Raw genomic sequence first — 20,782 nt, 5'->3', positions numbered from 1 at the left:
GAAATGCCTTTAAGTTGAAGGAGGGAAGATTTAGGTTGGATGTTAGGGGGAAGTTCTTCACTAGGAGAGTGGTTAGGCCCTGGAACAGGCTGCCCAGGGAGGTTGTGGATGCCCCGTCCTTGGAGGTGTTCAAGACCAGGTTGGACGGGGCCCTGGGCAACCTGATCTAGTAAATGTGTATGTTTGGTGGCCCTGCCAGGCAGGGGGGTTGGAACTACATGATCCTTGAGGTCCCTTCCAACCCGGGTCATTCTGTGAGTCTGTGAAGGTGTGAGGGACAACCACGTGCGGTGCCGCCTGTCCTTAGCTGCAGCGTTCACAGTATCACAGTCTCGTGCAGGTTGGAAGGGACCTTAAAGATCATCGAGTCCAACCCCGGGATTCGAGCCTCTGTGTAGCAGAGCGGCACTTCTACCACTTGTGCCACTGGGGGGATTCGAACCCGTGGCTCGGTGTTGCAAGCGGCACTTGTACCACTGCACCACCGGGGCACACAACCATACGAGACTCAGCGCTCGGCGCTGTCACACCCGGTCACTTGTGAGGGCCGCCGCCACAATGGGGGCAGAGGCGGAGGGACGAGCAGCCACCATCCGCCCTCACAGCGCAGCGCCCCGCTGCTCCATGACTTCCGGGCGTGCAGCGCCGCTCTCCCGGAAACGGAAGCTGAGTGAGGCGGCGGTTGCGGCGGGGCGCTGCTGCGGTGAGGGGCCGGGAAGGGCGGGCGAGGCTGAGCTGCCGCCGGTTCCCCTGCCGGCCTTCTCCTCGCTGGGGTCGCGCCCTCCGCCTTCGCCATGCACCCCGTTTTCCAGAGCAGCCGCCGCGACTTCACCTTCGGGCCCTGGAAGCTGAGCGCCGTCTGCACGCACATCATGAAGTCGGCGCAGGCCGAGAGGTGAGGCGGGAGCGGGGTGCCGAGGGGCCGGGAATCCGAATATGGGAGCGGAGGTTGCCTGAACGCGGTGTATCCGGCATTTCGGGGATTTTATGTTTCTTCTTGAAGGGTCTGAGCTGGTTTCGTTTCCGGACAGCTCTCAGAATCTCCTGATTCACGGTGGTGGAGCTCCGACCTTCAGCCATCAGGCACCCACTGGCTGGAAGCTTGAGTTTTCTTCATTATCTTTTAAGCACCATTAAGATGCTTTTATATGTGGTGCACTCCCGTAAGCTACTGCATCATAACATAAAGGGCTTCATTAAAAATGTAACGTTTGCTTTTTCCTTGCAGCAGTAATTCCCGCTGCTGTCACACCGTTGGATGCAATGCTGCTGTGTCAGCTTCGAGTGCTTAAGTCAGATTTGCTAATGTGGAGCTGAACGGTTCAGCTGTTGGGGCCGTAGCTGACCTCGGTGGCAGCTGAGTTTGACAGATAATTCTAGGCTTCAGTTTCCAGAATAAGTCTATGGGGACACTTTCTTTCTATATTATAATAAGATGAGTAAACTTTATATTTTTTGCGTGTGTTATAGCAGCATTATGCTCATTTTTTAAACTACATATCCACCTCCAGGCACGTGGGAATGGTGTTACTGTTTTTTACTCTGTGTTCAATACATGCAATAGTCTTCACTAAATGCTTTTCCGTAATGATCTTGCAGTTTTTGTAGCTGTCAGTAGGGCAGTAAAATCACAGAATGGCCTGGGTGATCACAGAAAGGACCACAGTGATCATCTAGTTTTAACCCCCCTGCTAAGTGCAGGGTCACCAACCACCAGCCCAGGCTGCCCAGAGCCACATCCAGCCTGGCCTTGAATGCCTCCAGGGATGGGGCATCCACAACCTCCTTGGGCAGCCTGTTCCAATGCATCACCACCCTGTGTCAAAAACTTCCTCCTAATATCTAACCTAAACCTAAAGTAGGTGTGTGTTCTGCACTGTGCTTTTAACATACTCTGCCGTGGTTGTTTTCAGGTTCTGTTTTCTTCTTTCTTGTGTGTGAGGTTTTTATGCTGTCCTGCTGGAGCAGGCAAGCTTTAGGAATAACCTTGCAGTGGAAAAGTGACTTAGGGTCAGTGATTCTGCAGCTCGTGTCAAATGATTAACTGGAAGGGTGTCAATGTTTTTAAGACATGCTGATGGTGTGTCTTGTAGCTTGCTGTGCTCTATAGAATACTTATAAACACATTGTTTTCACTCAGCTGTGGCTGACTTATGTCTCCTAACTGGACTGCTATTTTTCTTTGCAGACTGGCTGAAGAATTACACATGCCTTCCCTGCCAGAGATGATGTTTGGAGACAATATCCTGAGAATACAGCATGAACATGGTTTTGGAATTGAGTTCAATGCAACAGATGCTTTAAAATGTGTCAGTAATTGCCAAGGTATGATCAAAGTGGCTTGTGCAGAGGAGTGGCAAGAGAGCAGGTACAGTATTTTATTACCACAGGGCAAGTACTGGTGTGTTGTATGCAGAACTGTTATAAAGTAGTTAAAGCAACAGATGATTCCTAAAGACCGTGTTGTATTTAGTTCTGTCCCTGATGCAATCAGTGTGCGATGGCAGAAATCACTTAGCTTTCTTTTTTTTTTTGCCATCATCATCCTGTCTAGTACTGGGGGTCAGCTGCGTTTTTCAATCGCTTCCTGGCTTTCTTAAAACTAACTGCATGTTTAACATGGTTTAGTTCTGTTTATTGAGATTCATGGGGGCTTGCATGTTACAAAACTGGTGTGTAGAAGTGCAAAACACTGTAGTTCAACATCTTAGCCTTAGGATAATCACTGTGCATGAGAACTTATTGTACTGCTCAGTATTTACCAAATCGGTGGCAGAGCTCCTAGGAATAAGTCAAGGAGAGAAATGAAAGCTGTCTTAAAAAGAAGGTAACACTGTTAATTATTGCTGCGTGTTGTCAGCAGGATGATTTCTGCCTACTTTCTGAAGTAATGCTTGTGAACTACAGACTTTTCAACAGCATTTACAAATGTTTATTTTGCCTCACAAGCCCGAGGCAATGTTAGCAGAGGAGTTTGGGTAATAGTTTTCTAATTCCCTCTGAAAAGAGCTGTTGTGGAAGAACTGATATTGTGTGCTGAAGTCTTGACATCATCAGTTCAGTACAGATAATACTGCTCTTTTTCTTGAATAGTTAGGACATGAGTGTGGAAATCACATAACCTTATGTGAGGTTGTAAGTTTTTAACAGTTACTACAAAGTGTGCTTTGTTCTTTTTCACTTCTTGAGGAGCGAGACTGAACACACGAAGGAAGTTGTCAAGCCTTATGATTGGACTTACACAACTGACTACAAGGGAACATTGCTGGGAGATACTGCAACACTAAAGGTAAGCATTCTTCCCCTATTGCATGCTGATTACGTGTCGCATCAGTCAAACACAGAGCACTTTTTGAACCTGTCAGTAGGCTTTGATAAATTCTGCATGGTTCTTAGTTTCTGACTTCAAAATATACCTTCAGTTTTTCATGTTTCTCATCATATTCACTTAATTACGGCTTATTAAAACTTCAGGTTTAGTGGGTGGTTGGTTTGTTTGTTTTTGCAACAGTAATTTAAGTGACAGGCCATCCCTTGACTTTATTTGAAAGTAAGGCTGAAGATCCCAGCTTCTCAATACTGCATACGGATTGCATGCTACTAAGCAGATAATCTGTATTACTTCTCTGGGATTGTGTTGTTACAGATCACTAGAATCACAGAATGACCCGGGTTGGAAGGGACCTCAAGGATCATGTAGTTCCAACCCCCCTGCCTGGCAGGGCCACCAAACATACACCTTTACTAGATCAGGTTGCCCAGGGCCCCGTCCAACCTGGTCTTGAACACCTCCAAGGACGGGGCATCCACAACCTCCCTGGGCAGCCTGTTCCAGGGCCTAACCACTCTCCTAGTGAAGAACTTCCCCCTAACATCCAACCTAAATCTTCCCTCTTTTAACTTGGATCCATTTCCCCGTGTCCTGCTATTGTCAGCCCTTTCGAAGAGTTTACTCCCCTCCTTGGTGTAGGTTCCCTTCAGGTACTGAAAGGCTGCAATGAGGTCACCCCGCAACCTTCTCTTCTCTAGGCTGAACAAGCCCAACTCCCTCAGCCTGTCAACTAGTTACTCTGGAATCAAATGTGCGGCATAAAAGTAAGCTGCCTTGTTGGCCCATATTCTTTAGGCAGCAGAAATCTCTGAGCACATGTAGAGCACAAGATGAAAAAGCGCTTGTTACTTGATTTCTATGGGAAGGCTTTATTGGAATTCAGGGTTTGCAGTTGGCTAAAACAGCCAATTGCATGGAAAACTGTTTGCAACGCAGAAGGTCTCAATTGCATGTTAAACATGAGGCATCTTTGAATATTTTCAAATTCATCTTGCTGCTGAAGGCTACAAAACCTGTACTCAGATGACAGTTTATGTAGAACTTTCCATTCTCAATTCTTGCTTTGCTCGGTGTTTCCTCCTTGAAACGTTGGCTTCAGTTTTAACTTAGAATTCTCTTACAATTCTGGATGTCTTAGGTGTAGTGCTCTGAAAGCTTTTCCCTTCAGAAATCTAGAAAATAGGGGATTTTAAAGGTCAGGACAAACTTCATGGAGTTTGACAGCAAATTAGTGTACTAACTATTCATCTTTCTCTTTAGGTTGTTCCTACAACAGAACATATAAATACAGAGAAATTGAAAGCCAGGGAACAAATCATGTTTTTTGAAGAAGTGCTTCTGTTTGAAGACGAACTTCATGATCACGGAGTGTCAAGTTTGAGTGTAAAGATAGTGAGTATTGAGAGGTGAATACAAAAGGCTCAGTGACCCAGCCAGCTGATGTAGCACAATGTAGTTACTGCTTTGCATTTTATTCCTTCTAGAGTTTAAAGTTTCAAGTGAAAATGTCTTTACTCTTGCTCTTTAAATTGGTGCTATTGAAAATGGTTATCTTGAAATATTTTTGTCACTTGCATTAGGGAGCTTGTCAGTCTTCCTTTCTGCATCCCTAAGCTCTTTAAAAACAGCCTGCTCTGCTGCCCACTGATAGCTGTAGTTTATCACCAACCCAAGTTAGGAATTTTACTCCTGAGAGCTCGCTTATATAGTTTTCCATTGTGAATTTCTGCTGCAAGTAAACACGTGGCTAAAGTTAAACTTTGTAACGCGCTGAATGGAACATCTTTATATTTCCAGAGAGTGATGCCTTCCAGCTTTTTTGTGCTCTTGAGGTTTTTCTTGCGAGTTGATGGAGTTCTTATCAGGATGAATGACACGAGGCTTCACCATGAGGTAAGCCTTCATTCGCCATTAGGAATGTTTTACAGATGCTCACTTACAGTATTGCTTTCAGAGAAGACCTGCCGATATTCCTATACTTCAGTGCTGATGCTTGGGGATATGGGGGTTACCCAAACTGAACTTGCAAGTTTATTTTGTAATGGTGGTGCTGAAGGAGCAACCAAGTGCTAGGTGTTATATGAGCAGAGTAGCCTATAGCTTATGCTAGATCATGATTTAAATATATTTGACAGGCACAGTCTAGAGAGGCAGTATAAGACAAAAAATAGACAACAGTGAATGGTGTGATGTTGTTGTTACAGGGTTGGGTGGGTTTTTTTGCTTTTGGCTGGTCTAGTATTATGACTGTAAGTTTAACCTTGCAGAGAACTATCTATGCCATGCTGAGTTCAAGTATCCCATAAATAGGACAGAACATAAGATTTGCTGATGATCTGATGCAGGAGTTGTGTGAGAAGGCTGACAAACACATTCAGTCATAGGCTTTCCAATTCTTGTGTGCAAAAAGGTGACTTTTGGAAAAGATGCCGTTCTTTGTCTTTGGGAGTCTGAATGTCCATTTGTGCTAAAGATCCGTGGTCAGTCACATTCAAATGTTTCCTGAATTTGATGTTTTTACAATGCTTGTTTTGCATTCTTATAATTTGGTAATGATTTTTGTCCTTTTTTTCCCCCCATCAGTCTGACAAGGCTTATATGTTGCGAGAATATACATCAAGAGAAAGCAAAATATCAAGTTTAAAGGTATTATGGTTTTGATGTTTTTTTTTCCTTGCCTGCTTTTTAGTGTTCTTTTATGGTCCACAAAGAAAACACTGTCTGTCCGTAACTGTTGTGAAAGGTTGGTAATCCAGGCAGGGGGAAGGTCCTCCTGCGTGTGCAGTTTCTATTTTAGGCATTTCAAGGCAGATTGGCCTTTGTAGGTGATTCAGTGATCCCATTTACTATATATGGGATGGGGTTAATTTTTGTACTTTTGAGTGAATAGCTGTTTCTATTGTTATTTTATAACTGCTCAGTCACAAAACCAGGTAGTCCTTTCCCTGTGATGTTGAATTTCAGCGCTGGCTGTGTGCTCACAACCTGTCTTAGAAGTCAGAATCTGTTTGCTGCTACAGATTCATTTGGGCTTTTCCTCAGAACAATTTTAATAGCTTTTCTTAAAACCCAAGCAGTAACTCAGAATCACTTGTGGCACATTTACAGTTGTAATATGGACTTTTTATTCTTTCCCCAGTGTATGATTTTTAGGTACCCTCCCTTTTTTTCTTCACCTGTAAAATGTGACTAATGTGATACTAATGTTCTGAGGGAATGTTTTTGCTCAGCTATTTCCTCCTTAAGGAAAAGGACAGTTTCACACTGTTCAACACTAAGCAATCCCTAATCAAGGCAATTAAATGAGGCACAGTCTTTTTAATAATTCGGTGGTTTCTGAAATGCAAGTAGTTGATCTACATTTCATTTTAATCTCATACTTCATATTGCTCTTCTGTTCCTTAAGTCAGCTTCAGTAGGTAAAGGAGAGAATTCTCAAGTCGGAATTAATTGAAATGGCAGTAGAATTCCTTGCATGTTAGGAGTATCTGGCAGTCAGGTTGTACTTAAATAGCTCTACGCTTCTTGCTTACGGGATGTTGTTAGAAAGTTGTGCACTCGGTGTAGGCTGTGGCTGTTTTCACAGAATCACAGAATTGCAGGGGTTGGAAGAGACCTCTAGAGATCATCAAATCCAACCCCCCTGCCAAAGCAGGTTCCCTACACCACATCACACAGGTAGGCATCCAGGCGGGTCTTGAATATCTCCAGAGAAGGAGACTCCACCACCTCCCTGGGCAGCCTGTTCCAGTGCTCAACTTCTTTTTGTCCTGACAGACATCTGTGTGTGAAGCTGTTTAATCTGCAGGAATCTACAGGGAAAGATATCAACTTAGACCAACTGATTTCTTCAAATTCAAAATTAAAATCCACTGGGTTACTATTCCACATAAATAGCTGAACGTTGTTTCTGGTGGGCTTCTTCAAACCACAGTGTATGCTGAGATGTCAGTATCAATTATCAGTAGCTCTGGGGTATGTACAGCGATGACCAGAAGACATTAAATGTTAAATCTGTTGTGGCCATCCTGGTCTCATCCAGAATTAAATTCTTAAAATTAAAAGACAACGTGCAGCACTGAACTATGGACACTGTAGATGTTTTGGAACATTCCTGACTTTTGTGTGAAGACAAAATCTGCTATTTAGAAATATGAAATGCTTTTCCTTAACCTACTGATGACACTCAAGAATTAAGAGATCATATGTGTTATATTTAAAGTAGTAATCTGAATTTCTCTGTGCCTTATGACTTCAGGGTGCTTAAATCAGGTAAAGATCAGCTGTCCATAATTACTTGTTTTTTGGAATCCTTTCCTTTCTGTTCATTCATTTTATCTACATTTTTTGCTCCTTAGCATGTGCCGCCTTCCCTGTTCACGGAACCCAATGAGATCTCTCAGTATCTACCCATAAAGGAGACAATATGTGAAAAACTAGAGTTCCCAGGGACGCAGGAATCTCATAATCCGGAGGCATCACTGGAAACCACGTGTGTTAAGTCAAAATAAATGTGACTCTATCTGGACTGAATTAGACTGGAGATGGTGTGATCGTGTAGGCGTTACTGGGGGGTGCGGTTTCACTACTAGTGGAATAAAGAATTTGGCTATTTTTTCTGTAGCCCTGAAAGAAAACAGAACTCATTTCAAGAAGGTTTTGCTGATGTTTGTTCTATCTTCTTTTGTTTGTTTCTTTTAAACCTGTATCTGGAGTTAATGATAAAGCGGTGGTAAATTGCAGTCTTCAATGGCACTGGAGAAGGACTTATGCAATTAGAGAGTCTGGGGTTCTGCTCATTTCACCAGTGAGGCTTGGTAACAGCCGATAACCCACTGTGTTACTTCTTGGCTGGGGAGAAAGGGCATTTATTGTGTTCAATCCCTCTAAGATTCTGGTATTTGCAGTTTGAGAAAGAGGAGCTGACGTAGCTTCAAAAGGATGCTAGCGTGTATTCCAGATGCATAATTCTGGTTTATTTATAATCTTTAAGTTCTGATATCAATAGAAGTGTGATCACATGTGCAGTCACTGTTCTATCTTCACATTTTGTGGATTAAGCTTTTAAGTAATTCCGTTGCTTTTGGAAATCTTCAGTTACATCAATTAGTTTGGTCTAAGATGGGGGGAGTTAACAGGCTTGTCTAAGTTTGCTGCTTACACTCAGGTGTGAGAAGCTGAGTGCTTTTGATTGGACAGGGGCTAATAAGAATGTGTAGATTCTGATGACATGGACTGTTTTAATTAAATCTTCATATTCTACACTGTGTGTCTTCAAATAAGTTTCGGGGTGGGTTGTTTCTCTTAACCGCATCTTTTGAGAAATGGTTTTCATTTAAAGACAGTGCTGATGGTTCAATTAAAAGTGCTCTACTATTAAAGTGACTGCACTTGGTTCCTAAGGACTGTAGTGTCAGGACAAAGCGTTTATCTGGCTGGAAATGAATGCAGAGTGGAAGCAAATTCATCTGGAAATGGAATATTATTGAGGTCCCTTCCAGTGATAGAGGGATCTGAGCAGAGAAGGGAACAAGAGAGAAGAGCTATTTTGCTGGTGGGAGTATATCAGGGCACTTTTCCTCTAAGAATTTGCTATTTTATGTGCCTTACAGGCTTATAAAAGCACAATCTAAAGTCAAAGCTGGTGGTGATTGAGAGCTGATGTGCTAACAGAAAGGAAACTATAACTGCATTCATTAGTGAAAATGACCATGTGGGTTTACTCTGTGATACTAATATGAAGCTCTACTGAGCTCAAGTCTAGTTGGGGGGGACCTATGGAACTGACACCTGCTGTTGAGAAGGGTGCTCTGCATGTGTAGTTGATGTGAATTTGACCTCCTCCATTGTACTTATAATCTGTGACCTGTTGATGCAGTCGATTAGCCTTGAATCCTGAATATATAGCTCTGATATCCATCTGTTTTGGGTGCCGTGCATTTAAGTGGAACACAAATAGCGGAGAAATCACAAGGACGTCATTAGGAAGTCAGTTAGCACAAAGCAGAACATAGACACCATCCCTGCCCCTCTTACACTGTGCGGATTATCAAGAAGCACTGAGAGAAACTCGGGTACCGCTTCATCTGAGCAAGGTACTGCTGTGCTATGTAACGCTGGGAGGAGGGGGGTGATGCTCCAGCTGTTTTGTAGCGAGCCGAACGTAAGGCAATTTATATTCCCTCTTGTATGTTAATAAATAAAATATACCCGATGTTTCAGAACCCTGTTCTTATCTGAGTAAAATCAACTTAAGGCAGTGATGCTGTGCCTGGGTGAGGGCACCCGCAAGGCGGCCGGGGCTCCGCCATTTCATAGGCCGCGCCGCCCGCCCCGCCCCGCCCCGCCCCGCCCCCTACACGGCCGGGCGCAGGTAGGCGAGGCGGCGCGGGGCCTGCCGGGGCTCGTAGTACACAGGGCGGAGGGGAACAGCCGTCCGACCGCACTTGGGCGGCATGGATAAGCTGAAGCGGGTGCTGAGCGGCCGGGATGCGGAGGAGCCCGGTTCTCTGGCGGAGGTAACGCCCCGCTACCGGCACCTGCGGGGGCCGCCGCCTCAAGGAAAGCACCGGGCCGCTCCTCGGCCTCTGTGCCCCGGGCCTCTACCGCCAGCCGGCGGCACTAAGAGCTGCGGCCCCCGGGAAGCTCAGGGGTGCGGTGTGAGGCAGGTTGTAGCGATAACTAACGGCGGTAACGCCCGATTTCTGCTCCCCTCGTTTGCAGGTTATCGACGCGACTTCGTTGGGTTGGGGCACCCGAGTGAAAGGCTTCATCGCCTGCTTTGCGTTGGGATGCGTGTTCTCTCTGTTGGTAAGCGCTGGTTGTTCTGAGCTGGGCAGGGCTCACGAGGAGCTGTACCCTGCCTGAGGTTTCTGGGTCTCCAAGAGCACCAGACTTGGTTCCAGTTAGTTACAGCATGCTAATCATTAACGAGAATGCTAACACACGCACTTTTTCTGTTTTCCTTTTTAGGGTAGTTGTCTGCTTTGGGTACCAAGGAAAGGGCTGATTCTCTTTGCAGCATTTTACACGTTGGGGAACATTGCATCAATTGGAAGGTAATGATCTTTTATATTAGTTTGGAGTTGGTGTGGAAGTAGTAAAAACCAACCTGTTTGAGTGTGCACATTTTATTACAGAAATTCATAGAGTCATAAGAATGGCCAGGGCCACAGTGATCATGTAGTTCCAACCCCCTCCTACGTGCAAGGTCACCAACCAGCAGACCAGGCTGCCCAGAGCCACATCCAGCCTGGCCTTGAATGCCTCCAGGGATGGGGCATCCACAGCCTCCTTGGGCAACCTGTTCCAGTGCATCACCACCCTCTGACTGTGATTATCTTTTTGCTAAAAAGAACAGCACCTCCCTAGTAGCACCATGAAAGACAGTACCGTGAAGGTATTTTTTTTTACTCATGCCTTAAAAAAAATCAAACACAAAACCTGCAACACCAAAAGCTCAAAGTCATGCATTGAGCATTGCAGTTTTTAGTTTTTGGAGGTGTGTTTTTCACCCCTTGGGATAAAAATACTTCTTTGCCATTTTGCCTTCTATAACAGCAACATGTGTTTGCGAGCTTTGGCTTAGCAGACACCTCTGCCTGTTACAGTGGGGCTGACTGATGACCTTCCATGTGTGTTGAAAAGGTTCCTGAAACATAGCTCTGCTTCATGGAAACACAGCCTTCTCTGGCTGAGGAGCATCAATAAGGTGTTAGAAAGCATGGCTCCTCAGCTGTGCCTGAGGAATAACTCATTCAATGGCAACACAACCTTAGATAAATCTTCCACCTTGTCTAATTGATGTAGCGTGAGTCCTCAGTGCTCTAAGTGGGGTTCAGAGAACGGATGCAGGTGTGAAAACAACTCTTTTTCTAGAGGACCAGAGATGAATTGCCTGGCAATCCATGCAGCCTCTGTGGCTGCTGGTTTGAAAGAGAGGGTTAAAAGCATCTGCTGGAGTGGTCCAACTGATGCTGACCTTGATCTGTACTTTGGCATGTGAGTTCTAGGCTCAGTCAGTTTTTCAGTTATGGTTATTGCAAAGTTACAGAACAAACAGCTTGGACAAAGGAGAGCAGGGATGGATCTTGTCTCACTGTATATCCCATCTCTTTCATTGTGCACTGATTGCCATAACAACATGGTGTCCTGGTATCCCACGTGACAACAGAGAAGTTTACAAAATAACCACCCTTTCTCAGGAGTCTGGCTTGGTTTCACTTTTGCCTTTCAAGCCTTAGATGTTCATCTTGTTTTGTTTTTCCATTCCACAGCACTCTCTTTCTTATGGGACCAATGAAACAATTGAAAAAGATGTTTGAGCCTACCCGATTGATTGCTACTATTGTTATGTTAGTAAGTATCAAAGGACTCGGTTTTAACTCATAAAATCACCAATGCTGGAAAAGACATCTAAAATCATGCAGTCCAACTGTCCATCTACCACCAGTATTTCCCGACTAAACATGTCCCTCAGTCCAACATCTGAATGTTCCTTGAGCACCTCCAGGGATGGTGACTCACTTCCCTGGGCAGCCCATTCAAGCACCCAGCTATTGAGCCCTTCCTCGTAGGGTGATGTATGTCTCAGGATATGTTGTGGGTGGAGTTCTTTCTGTACAGTGTGGTGACAAGGTGTGTGTAGCACCAGCACTTTCCTGTAAGAAAGGGCTGAACCAAAGTCCGATTGTAACACTAAATAAGCATTAAGTATCTGTAGCTGCTGTGTATAAGTCCTGCACAAACGTTTTTAGGGTGCTTGAGGTCATGTCATGGTATTTTCTTGTTGCCTAAAGATGAAAGGCAGGAAACTGCTTTCTTAGTCGCACTGTGGAAGTTGCGAGGTGTGTCTTATCTTGCATAGTTTTGTGTTTCTTTATACTCCATATGAGTGCTCTAAAAAGCAGTGTTGCTATTTCCACCCTGATAAAATATTTGTTTCTGACAACAAAAAGGGATGGAATCCCTGTGCTGTGGTGACCTTGCATTAAGCATAACGTCATCCCAGTTGGCTGATAGGTTCAGGTTTTGAAACGAGTGCAGCACAACAAAATTGTGAGCACAGCATTCAGCTGCAGTCAGCCCTTTCAGTTTTCATCTTCTGAAGATGAGAATTGTGGACAATGTTTTATTCCGGGGAAGAATTGCTGATAATTCTCAGGCTTCCTCTTGTTCAAAGTGCCTTCAGGCTTTTTAAGCTCTTGTACTTTCTCTTGGAGAGTCTAAAATCAAGAAGGTGATTTAACTTGCAGGAAACTCCTCCTGTTTTTCACTGTGAATGGCTTCAGAGCACTCATGTTTTGTGGTTTGTATTTAAACATCTGTGAAGCTACAAGCAGCACATACAGCTTAGGATGCTGACCATGTATGCTCACAGATAGCAGCAGCCAGGATGCCATTGTGTGGTGTGTCTGTGTGTGCAGTTTGGCTGCACATTACAGTCTGTTGTAGCACAGTAGTAGGTGTGCATTGCCAGTGTCTTGTCTTTCTGCTGGAGCAAGGTGAAGTATCAGCATCTGCCATAGCTACATAAACTGCCATATCTTAATCTGAATATGAAGACTTGAACTAAACAGTATCTTCTGTTAAAACTAGTAGTAAAGCAGGAGATAATCTGAAATAGGCTACCAGTTCCCAAAGACACAGTGTAATGTAAAAAGAAAACAGTGCCTGTTTGAATGGCTGTGTTGGGCTATGTGTTAAAAAGGGATGTTACAAATCAATACCTGAAAGCACTTGAAAGGATGTTGTGACTTCAATTGATGAGAATTTTTAAGAGTGGAAAGGATGACCCATGGAACTACTGACCTATCAGCCTTACCTCAGTACAGTGGAAGATCATGGAGTAGATCCTCCTGGCAGCTATTCTAAGGTACGTGGAAGAGAGGGAGGTAATCTGGGATAACCAGCATGGGTACACCAAGAGCAGGTCCCGCCTGACCACCCTGTAGCTTTTTATGATGTCATAACTGCATCAGTGGACAAGGAAGGAGCCACTGCTAGAAAGGACATGAGGGTACTGATGGATGGCAAGCTGGGCGTGAAGGAGCAGTGTGCCCTCACAGCCCAGAAAGCCAACTGTATCGTTGGCAGCGTGATCTGCAGGTTGAGGGAGGTGATCCTGCCCCTCTGCTCTGCACTGGTGAGGCCTCACCTGGAGTACTGCGTCTAGATGTGGAGTCCTCAGTACAGGAGAGACATGGACCTGTTGGAGTGTGTCCAGAAGAGGGCCACAGAAATGATCCAAGGGATGGAACACCTCTCCTACAAGGACAGGCTGAGAGAGGTGGGGCTGTTCAACCTGGAGAAGACCTGAGAGCAGCTTCTTAGTGTCTAAAGATGAAAGAAGACAGACTCTTGGAGGGTCTGTGGTGATAGGACAAGGGGAAATGGTTTCAAATTAAAAGAAGAGAGAGATAGTTTGGATATAAGGAGAAAGTTTTTATGGTAAGAGTGGTGAGGCACTAGAACAAGTTGCCCAGAGAGGTGATGGTGTCCTTGGAGACATTCAGGGTCATGCTGGACGGGGTTCTGAGCAACCTGGTGTAGCTGTGGGTGTCCTTGTTTATTGCAGGGAAGTTGGACTAGATAACCTTAAGGGTCCCTTCCAACTCAAAATGATTCTATGATTCTACTAATTCAGTAATTACCTCTAGTTTCATTACAGTAGTGGCCTTAAGAATGAACAGGAAATGTGACACATACAGAGTCAGAAGAAACGGTCTTAACTGGCAAGTCTGACTTGTGCTAGAAGCTGAAATGCAGCGAATACCTGCTCTGCTGAGAAGTGTATGAGAACATGCTGGTGTTGCATGAGTATGGAAATCTGCTGCTCTTGCTCCTTTGTAGACATTAACGTGTTGTCTGGAGAAATCAGGCAGGTGTTTTCTCATTGCTTCAAAAGCAAAGTAGCACGAGTGTTTTAAATAAAGGGAACTGTCATACGTCGTTGGATAGGACTTTGAAATTATGTCATCTGTCTCTGAAGGAACCCATTGCAGTGTTAGAATATCTGTGGAAACTGGAGAGTTGTTTGTATGTTTAATAGAAATCATTTGTTTTCTTCCAGTTGTGTCTCGTATTAACGCTGTGTTCTGCTTTTTGGGTGAGTACTTGAGGCCCGTATGTGTATATATACTGGAGTATATTTAAGAAATGAGGTTCTTGCATGGTTGTCTCACTGGCTGCTGTGTTTCCTCCCATTCCCCCTGCCCTTCTCCCTCAGTGGCGTAAGGAAGGACTCGCGCTCCTTTTCTGTATCTTACAGTTTTTTGCCTTGGCATGGTAAGTGATCTCCCTTGTGCATGTACCTCACTTGGCCTTAGGAGTAACCGAGAGTAAATAGCAGGACTGTGAGTGGGACTTGAGCATGGATGCATGAAAGGGAAGGAAGGTTTTGTACCCTACCGTTCCCCTGGATGCAAGATAGTGTTTCTATGAAGAAGTGATGTATTGCTGCTCTTTGTTCCCTCCTTCCACTTCTGGAAGAGGTTCCTTCTGAATGTGTTTAATTTCTTTGAGCCTCTGTACTTGTTAGGTCAAATGACCCAGATATACCAATCAAATTAAGCATCAATTTTCTTTAAGTTACAGTATTGTCTGTCAAATGCTATTGAATTAGTACAGGAATGGGTAGGGAGGCTTAGCCAGCCCTCAAAAGCAGTTTTATCCCTGTTGGTGTTGGAACACAAGGGCTGGGTGGGGCAGGAACCCTTGATTCCCATGCCTCTGCAGTGTGCCCTCTCATTTTGGCATTTCTCAGTGTGGCTGAGCTAAGGTTACTTGCAGTGATGCTCCTTCTTCAAAACATCAGGTCTTCAATTTAGTTGTGTATCTTGCAGCCCTGTTTAGAGCAACACAGTTATGCTTTTTGCAACTGCAGTATAATCTGACAAGAGTAATCTTTATGATGTTCCTTCTTAGGTACAGCATTTCCTTCATACCATATGCAAGGTAAGGTTCCCTGCTCACGTACCTTTTGTTGTCTGGAGGCTTCGTGTTACCAAAGGTTCCTATATGGGAGCATTGTAATGTGTGGATTTAAGCTTTTCCACGGCAGTGTTTTAATGGGAGGAAATACTTGTAGTTGCTTAATAATGGGACTAAGCGTCTTCTCTGGTGGTGGGGGGGGAACACAGGTGTAACAAAATGAGAGGGCTTCCTATGAAGACATGCAAGTGTGCAGACCAAACGCTAAATATGTTTGCCTTGAGAATGCCCAAATGCTGGTGCAAAATGCTACTGGGCAAATGTGTTCTTCTGTGTACCTTCTTATTTTTCTTCACTGTTCCCTCTGCTGTGAGCACTGTCAAAGCATTTGAACACAGTTTGTCAGCTCTGTTCTTCCTATATGGGTGCTATTACCATTGTAACCGGGTGGGTATGGGGTGAGCAGACCTGCTTGCCTGTGATACAGTCATGTAAGCACAGTTAACAGCTGGTCAGCTGATCTCTGAAGGTGTGAGTGTTGGCGGTGCTGCACCAGCATGCAGTGAGTCATCCAGCAGCAAACCAAGGTGACTGTTGTTTTCTTTCTCCTGCCCATAGGGATGCTGTGAAGAAATGTGTGTCTGTCTGTCTGTCCTAAGAGGAAAGCTGGACGCTTCACAGACTTCTAGGAATCATAGCAGAACTGTGTTAAGATCACTGTGTATGTACTTTGCTACGTCCGTCCTAAATGCGTGCCTTTGGGTTGGTTGTTAGAGGCTCTTTGTGTTAAATGCAGTGAATGCAATCGTGTGTATTTGTTGCCTGTAGGACAGAGCACTCACGTGACCAAATGAAGTTCAGCCTGGAAGAACTGGGCTGAGACTCAGGCTTTGTTATGATGATTTTCATCTAAAATTATGTGGTTTTGCAAAATTAACAAAGTAATAGGTGAAGGCTGTAAAATGGAGACCTTGGTTCTGGTGGGACCATGGTGGGATTCCTTTTCAAAGAAGAAAAAGAAATCTCTTGCTAGTCGATTCCTTCCTGAGAACTCTTATTGTAGCCTTACATCTCTTAATCTTTGCACTATTTATATCAGATAATGGAATACTGGTGTTCTTTTTCTGCCTCTCTTGCAACAGTTTAGGTCTATGGTATTTTCAGAAGGTTTAATTCCAAATGAAAAGGCTGTTTTAGAGTAATTACGGAATGCTTGATTTTGTTTTCTTACATGAAAAAAATCATTTCCAGTTTAGATTGGTGGTATTTTCTTAAAATACATGGAAGGGACATTTTCATCTGCAAAGATTGATTCCTGCAAGAAAAGCACTTGCAAAATCAGGCTAATCAAGCTTTTTCGTTGCCAGGAATGTGTTCTTCACCCTGACTCCAGCTGAATGCAATACAATCAAGCTAGGAAATGAATTTATCACTTGAAATGATGTGGTTCTCTTCTTTCCAGCTGTAGCACAGGAGCGATGTGAGGCTGAGGGCACAACAAGTAAGCTGGGAAAGAACCTGTGTGTGTCCTTTCTCAAAGGACAAAGTCCCTGTTGATAAGGTAGAAGCAGGCTGGTGTTTAAGCAAGTCCAGGGCTGGAAAAAGACATTTTCTTCTGAACCTGTGAATAAGTTAAAACTGTAACATGTCTTTTTTGTAAGTGAAATTAATTTCATTTATCCTAAAATTCTCTTCTGCACTTGTGGATATCTGAGGAGGAAGTACAGCTTTCTATTGTTTTGTGGTTGTTTAACCAAATGAAGCATTCAACAGTCTCACTGCCAGCTTCAAACAAGCACTGACTGCTCAGTATCCAGATTCCAAGGCCATTGCCCGTTTTTCTGAGCTATGTGTAATCACGTACTCCCAAACCATTTCAGCGGTCACTTGTTTTAATATCTGGATGCAGGTTCCTGCTTGTACTATGTTGGGTACTGTTTAACTTTTCTTGCCTTTCCTATTAGCAAGCTGTCTGAACTGCTGGCTGTGAGGCTCATTAGCCAGTGAACTTTAATATGATCTGAATCCTCTTTCCTCATCTACATAGAGTTTAGACATCTAACTGCATTATGTTTGTATAGCAAGCATGTCCTTGACTTGTACCACAAAGACTATGGTGCAGCAAAAGCCTGGATCTGTTCAGTAATATAGTACAAGCCCACAGGGGAACTTCAAGAGGCTTTCTCTGTTTCCAGCTGACTAGTGGTACTCTTACAGAGCCATTAAAATAGAAAATGCCTTCTTGAAAATGTAGTACATTGGGATGAATCAGTTCTGTGGGATGACTTCCCCAAGTGCTATTTCCCACTGCTTTTTTTTTTCTTCCCATAGGCTTTGGAAGTCAGTGTTGAAATGACTGCATTGACTATTATTACTTTTTTCTTAATAAAGAGTTAGTTAAAGGCCCAAGGGAGACTGAGAATTAAAGAATGCCTGTATATTTGGATATCTAAATGAATATAAGACTTTTTTTTAATGAGGGAGTAGCTTCAAAACCTAATGTGCATCTGTCAAAGGGCTTGTCAATGTTAGGCTTCTATTAGGGCTTGGATAATATATACAGAATTCCTTTGTGTAAGACCAGTTGAAGTACAACTCTCATGCCTTTCACATCCCATTGTTTGCTTAGTTTTAATATCTCTGGGTGATCCTGGAGAACTCTACAAGTATAGAGTATGGTATTTTTTCCCTTCCCTCCCCTGGGAAAGTTCTGTTAAGTTGTATAATCATTCCAGGCCTATCAGCAGCCAACATAATGGAGTTTTAGTTCTGTTTTGTTTGGGTTTTTTTAATAGTTCAGATTAGAAGAGAAAAAGCTTTTTGCTTAGTCCTTAAGTAGCTTTTGCAGGGCTGTAGTACCATGGCTCTCTAGCATTTTCACTGTAAAAACACTAGATTTGGATATGCTGCATACTGCTTTTTCAACTTGTATACTGTAGCTAAGTGGGACCTTTTAGTGTTGTGAGCTCAGCCACTTGGAACTAGGAATTTCTTTTTTCACTACCAAGAAATGGTAAACTTGAATGGATTCACACACACTTTGATACAATAATAAAGAAGAACAAAGGTTTATTTGACTGCATAGCACGCGAGGCTTAGCAATAGTGCCCAGAAGGGAAGGGAATTCCAAAGGAGGTGGCGAAGACATAAGTGATCACCATAGTGCCTCTAGGATTCATGTTGCCTTCTGGTGCTGTATTCTGTTTCCGTGAAGGTCGGGTGGTAACAGAGTTTCACTGTGCCCTTGTCAATATGTGAAAACTACTCAGGGTTTGTCACTTCATCTACAAGCAGTTTTGATTTAAAGGTAATTCCTCTCTATCAGAGCGAAACACTGTAGATTCCTACTCACATGTATAGTGATAGTTGTACACAGGTTGTTGCCAAGTATAGCAGTAGAACATTCTTCTATCTTGTTACACATCTATATTGTTAAAAATAATTTATATGATCGATAGGTAAACCAATATGCACATTCCCTCTTGATCAGTTTCAGTCTGAATTAGGTTATAACATTTTTGTCATCAAGATTTCTATGTGTTTGGAGTTGATTTCATCAGCTTTGGTTATCTGCTTACCAGGAAGCGTGGTGGACGTTTTTAAAGCCCTCTAGCTTTCTGTCGTAACGTCCTCCATGGCAGGAATGTTAAATGTTATTTGTGTTTTAAATCATAAGGCTCCTTCCTTAATAAAGGCCTTATGCAGTTGCCTACAGCACTCAATTCAAGACTGACTTACTGAAGAAAGTTGGATGCCCAACTCAGCAGTTTGGTGCTCTACCAGTAAGTGCTTCTTGAAAGCCTCACTGTTGGTCAACTTGCCCAATGACTTTTGGGGTTGTTTTCTTTTTTTGCAATACTATCACTGTAACCAAACAGCCTTAGCATGAAATGTGTGTATCTGGGATCAGCTGACTTTGCAGATACAGTAGAAATGGAAATGGGTGATGGTGGGTGTTTGTTCCCATAGCACTGAGATTCTGAACATGTAAATGTGGGTTTTTTTTCATCGCTCCAGGGTTTTGCTCTGGTTGGTGTGATTGTGAATACTGATGCTATCTGAGATGGTTCTACCATGCTGATGTGAACAAAGTGGTCTTGCTTAGTATTTGCTATAGTGAGACTGCCCATGAGCTGCTCTGAAACCCAAGGAAGACATTTCTGAACGGATTTAAAAGGATTTTAAGAAATCACATGAAAAAAGAATAGAATTCATAAGGCTTTGTTTAAATCCTTAGTATGCAATTCTTGGGGAGAGGGGAGTTGTTGTTTCCAGCAAGGTGCAGGAAGATAGGCCTGGACTGGCTCTAACTTGCGGGCAGATGTTAGCTGTGCCTGTAATACACTTGGGGGCTTAGAGCGCTGTCGCTTACATGCAATCTGAAGCTGATGTTTAGGAAACTCCATTGTGGAAAAACATGGATCCTTGAGGGTTGAGTGCTTTTGCTGTGTACTAAGATTGAAAGCATTTGTTGAGTTCATGAAAATGGTTCTTAATCTGTTTTGGTACAAGATGACTGTTGCTATTTTGGACTTCAAAACTGAGGAGGAGGATGACACACAAACACACGTCTCTCTTAACTATTGATGTTTACAAGCATAGCAAATACTGATCACGTAGGATAGAAAGCACAAAAATGGTGTATTTTCTTAAAGGTGTGTGTGCCTTGCTGTCTTTTGACAACACAACATTTTTTTTAACAGCTGTGGGAATTGTTTTGTAAAATAAAACCTGGACTCTCAGAATTTCGCCACGATGTTTTGTATTGTTACTGATTCTCCTTTTCTGTGTGTTTGCACTGTTTGATTTCTACTTTGATAAATAACTTTCTTTTCAGAACTTTTTCTGTAACGAAGCCCTCACGACAATAAAGTTGTAATTGCATTCAACAAATGGCTCTTGCAGTTAATTTGGACATTGTAATGATGATGACTCCTTCACAGGAAGGTCCAGTTTTGTTGTGCTTTTTTTTTTAATTCAATGGAAGAGACTTGTCATTCAGTAACACAGGAACCTAGAGGTTTATATTTTATGTTTTTGAAAGGAGCTTACAGGAACCAGGGGAGTCTCGTGTAACTTTATTGTCAAGACAGCTACAAGTATGAATCTAAACCTACAAATGCAATAGATCCTTTATTTAAATGCTTAGTGCTTTGTTTTCTCTGCCTAGTTCAACCTGCATAACTTGGAGTTGTTTGAGCGGGTCCAGCGGAGCGCCATGAAGGTGATCAGAGGGCTGGAGCACCTCCACTATGTACGTAGGCTGGGAGCATTGGAGCTCTTCAGCCTGGAAAAGAGAAGGCTCAAGGGGGACCTTGTAGCAGCCTTCCAGTACCTGAAGGGGGCCTACAGTAAAGCCTGGGAGGACTTATAATAAGGACGCATAGCAACAGGGTGAGAGGAAATGGTTTTAAACTGGAAGAGGGCAGATTTAGACTAGATACATATCAGGAATAAATTATTTACTGTGAGGGTGGTGAGAGGCTGGAAAATGTTGTCTAGACTGGCTGTGAATACCCG

General features: G+C 43.5%; 2 protein-coding genes across 5 annotated transcripts in view; both read left to right on the top strand.

The window, feature by feature from the left end:
- The first annotated feature begins 656 nt into the window (after positions 1-656).
- TIPRL (TOR signaling pathway regulator) lies at positions 657-9,555 on the top strand. Its single transcript, XM_015876486.2, has 7 exons — positions 657-895; positions 2,189-2,368; positions 3,190-3,289; positions 4,592-4,723; positions 5,129-5,224; positions 5,915-5,977; positions 7,690-9,555. The coding sequence occupies exons 1-7, from the start codon at positions 795-797 to the stop codon at positions 7,840-7,842; spliced, it is 825 nt and encodes a 274-aa protein (XP_015731972.1). The 5' UTR covers positions 657-794; the 3' UTR covers positions 7,843-9,555.
- Positions 9,556-9,676: 121 nt separating this feature from the next.
- The window catches only part of SFT2D2 (SFT2 domain containing 2), a 29,191-nt gene continuing 18,085 nt past the window's right edge, over positions 9,677-20,782 (top strand). For 2 of the 4 annotated variants that reach the window (XM_032447646.1, XM_032447643.1), the window contains exons 1-4: positions 9,711-9,849; positions 10,055-10,141; positions 10,304-10,389; positions 11,608-11,689. In XM_032447646.1, coding sequence (XP_032303537.1) covers positions 9,787-9,849; positions 10,055-10,141; positions 10,304-10,389; positions 11,608-11,689 — 318 coding nt within the window. In that variant the 5' untranslated portion in view covers positions 9,711-9,786. Of the gene's footprint in view, positions 9,850-10,054; positions 10,142-10,303; positions 10,390-11,607; positions 11,690-14,402; positions 14,439-14,558; positions 14,618-15,256; positions 15,287-15,880; positions 20,156-20,782 lie in introns of those variants that run through there. The other 2 variants (XM_015876473.2, XM_032447649.1) reach the window with 2 other exon arrangements.

Source organism: Coturnix japonica, chromosome 1 (genome assembly GCF_001577835.2).
Source record: "Coturnix japonica isolate 7356 chromosome 1, Coturnix japonica 2.1, whole genome shotgun sequence".
Classification (NCBI taxonomy): Eukaryota; Metazoa; Chordata; class Aves; order Galliformes; family Phasianidae; genus Coturnix; species Coturnix japonica.
The sequence above is the reverse complement of the archived record's forward strand: the minus strand, read 5'-3'. Positions and strand labels throughout refer to the sequence as shown.

Bases quoted from the DNA above. Each gene is read 5' to 3' on its own strand.
- TIPRL (XM_015876486.2), top strand. From the start codon at position 795: ATGCACCCCGTTTTCCAGAGCAGCCGCCGCGACTTCACCTTCGGGCCC. The intron at 5,225-5,914 runs GTAAGCCTTCAT...TCCCCCCATCAG, and splicing joins ACACGAGGCTTCACCATGAG to TCTGACAAGGCTTATATGTT. The intron at 5,978-7,689 runs GTATTATGGTTT...TTTGCTCCTTAG, and splicing joins GCAAAATATCAAGTTTAAAG to CATGTGCCGCCTTCCCTGTT.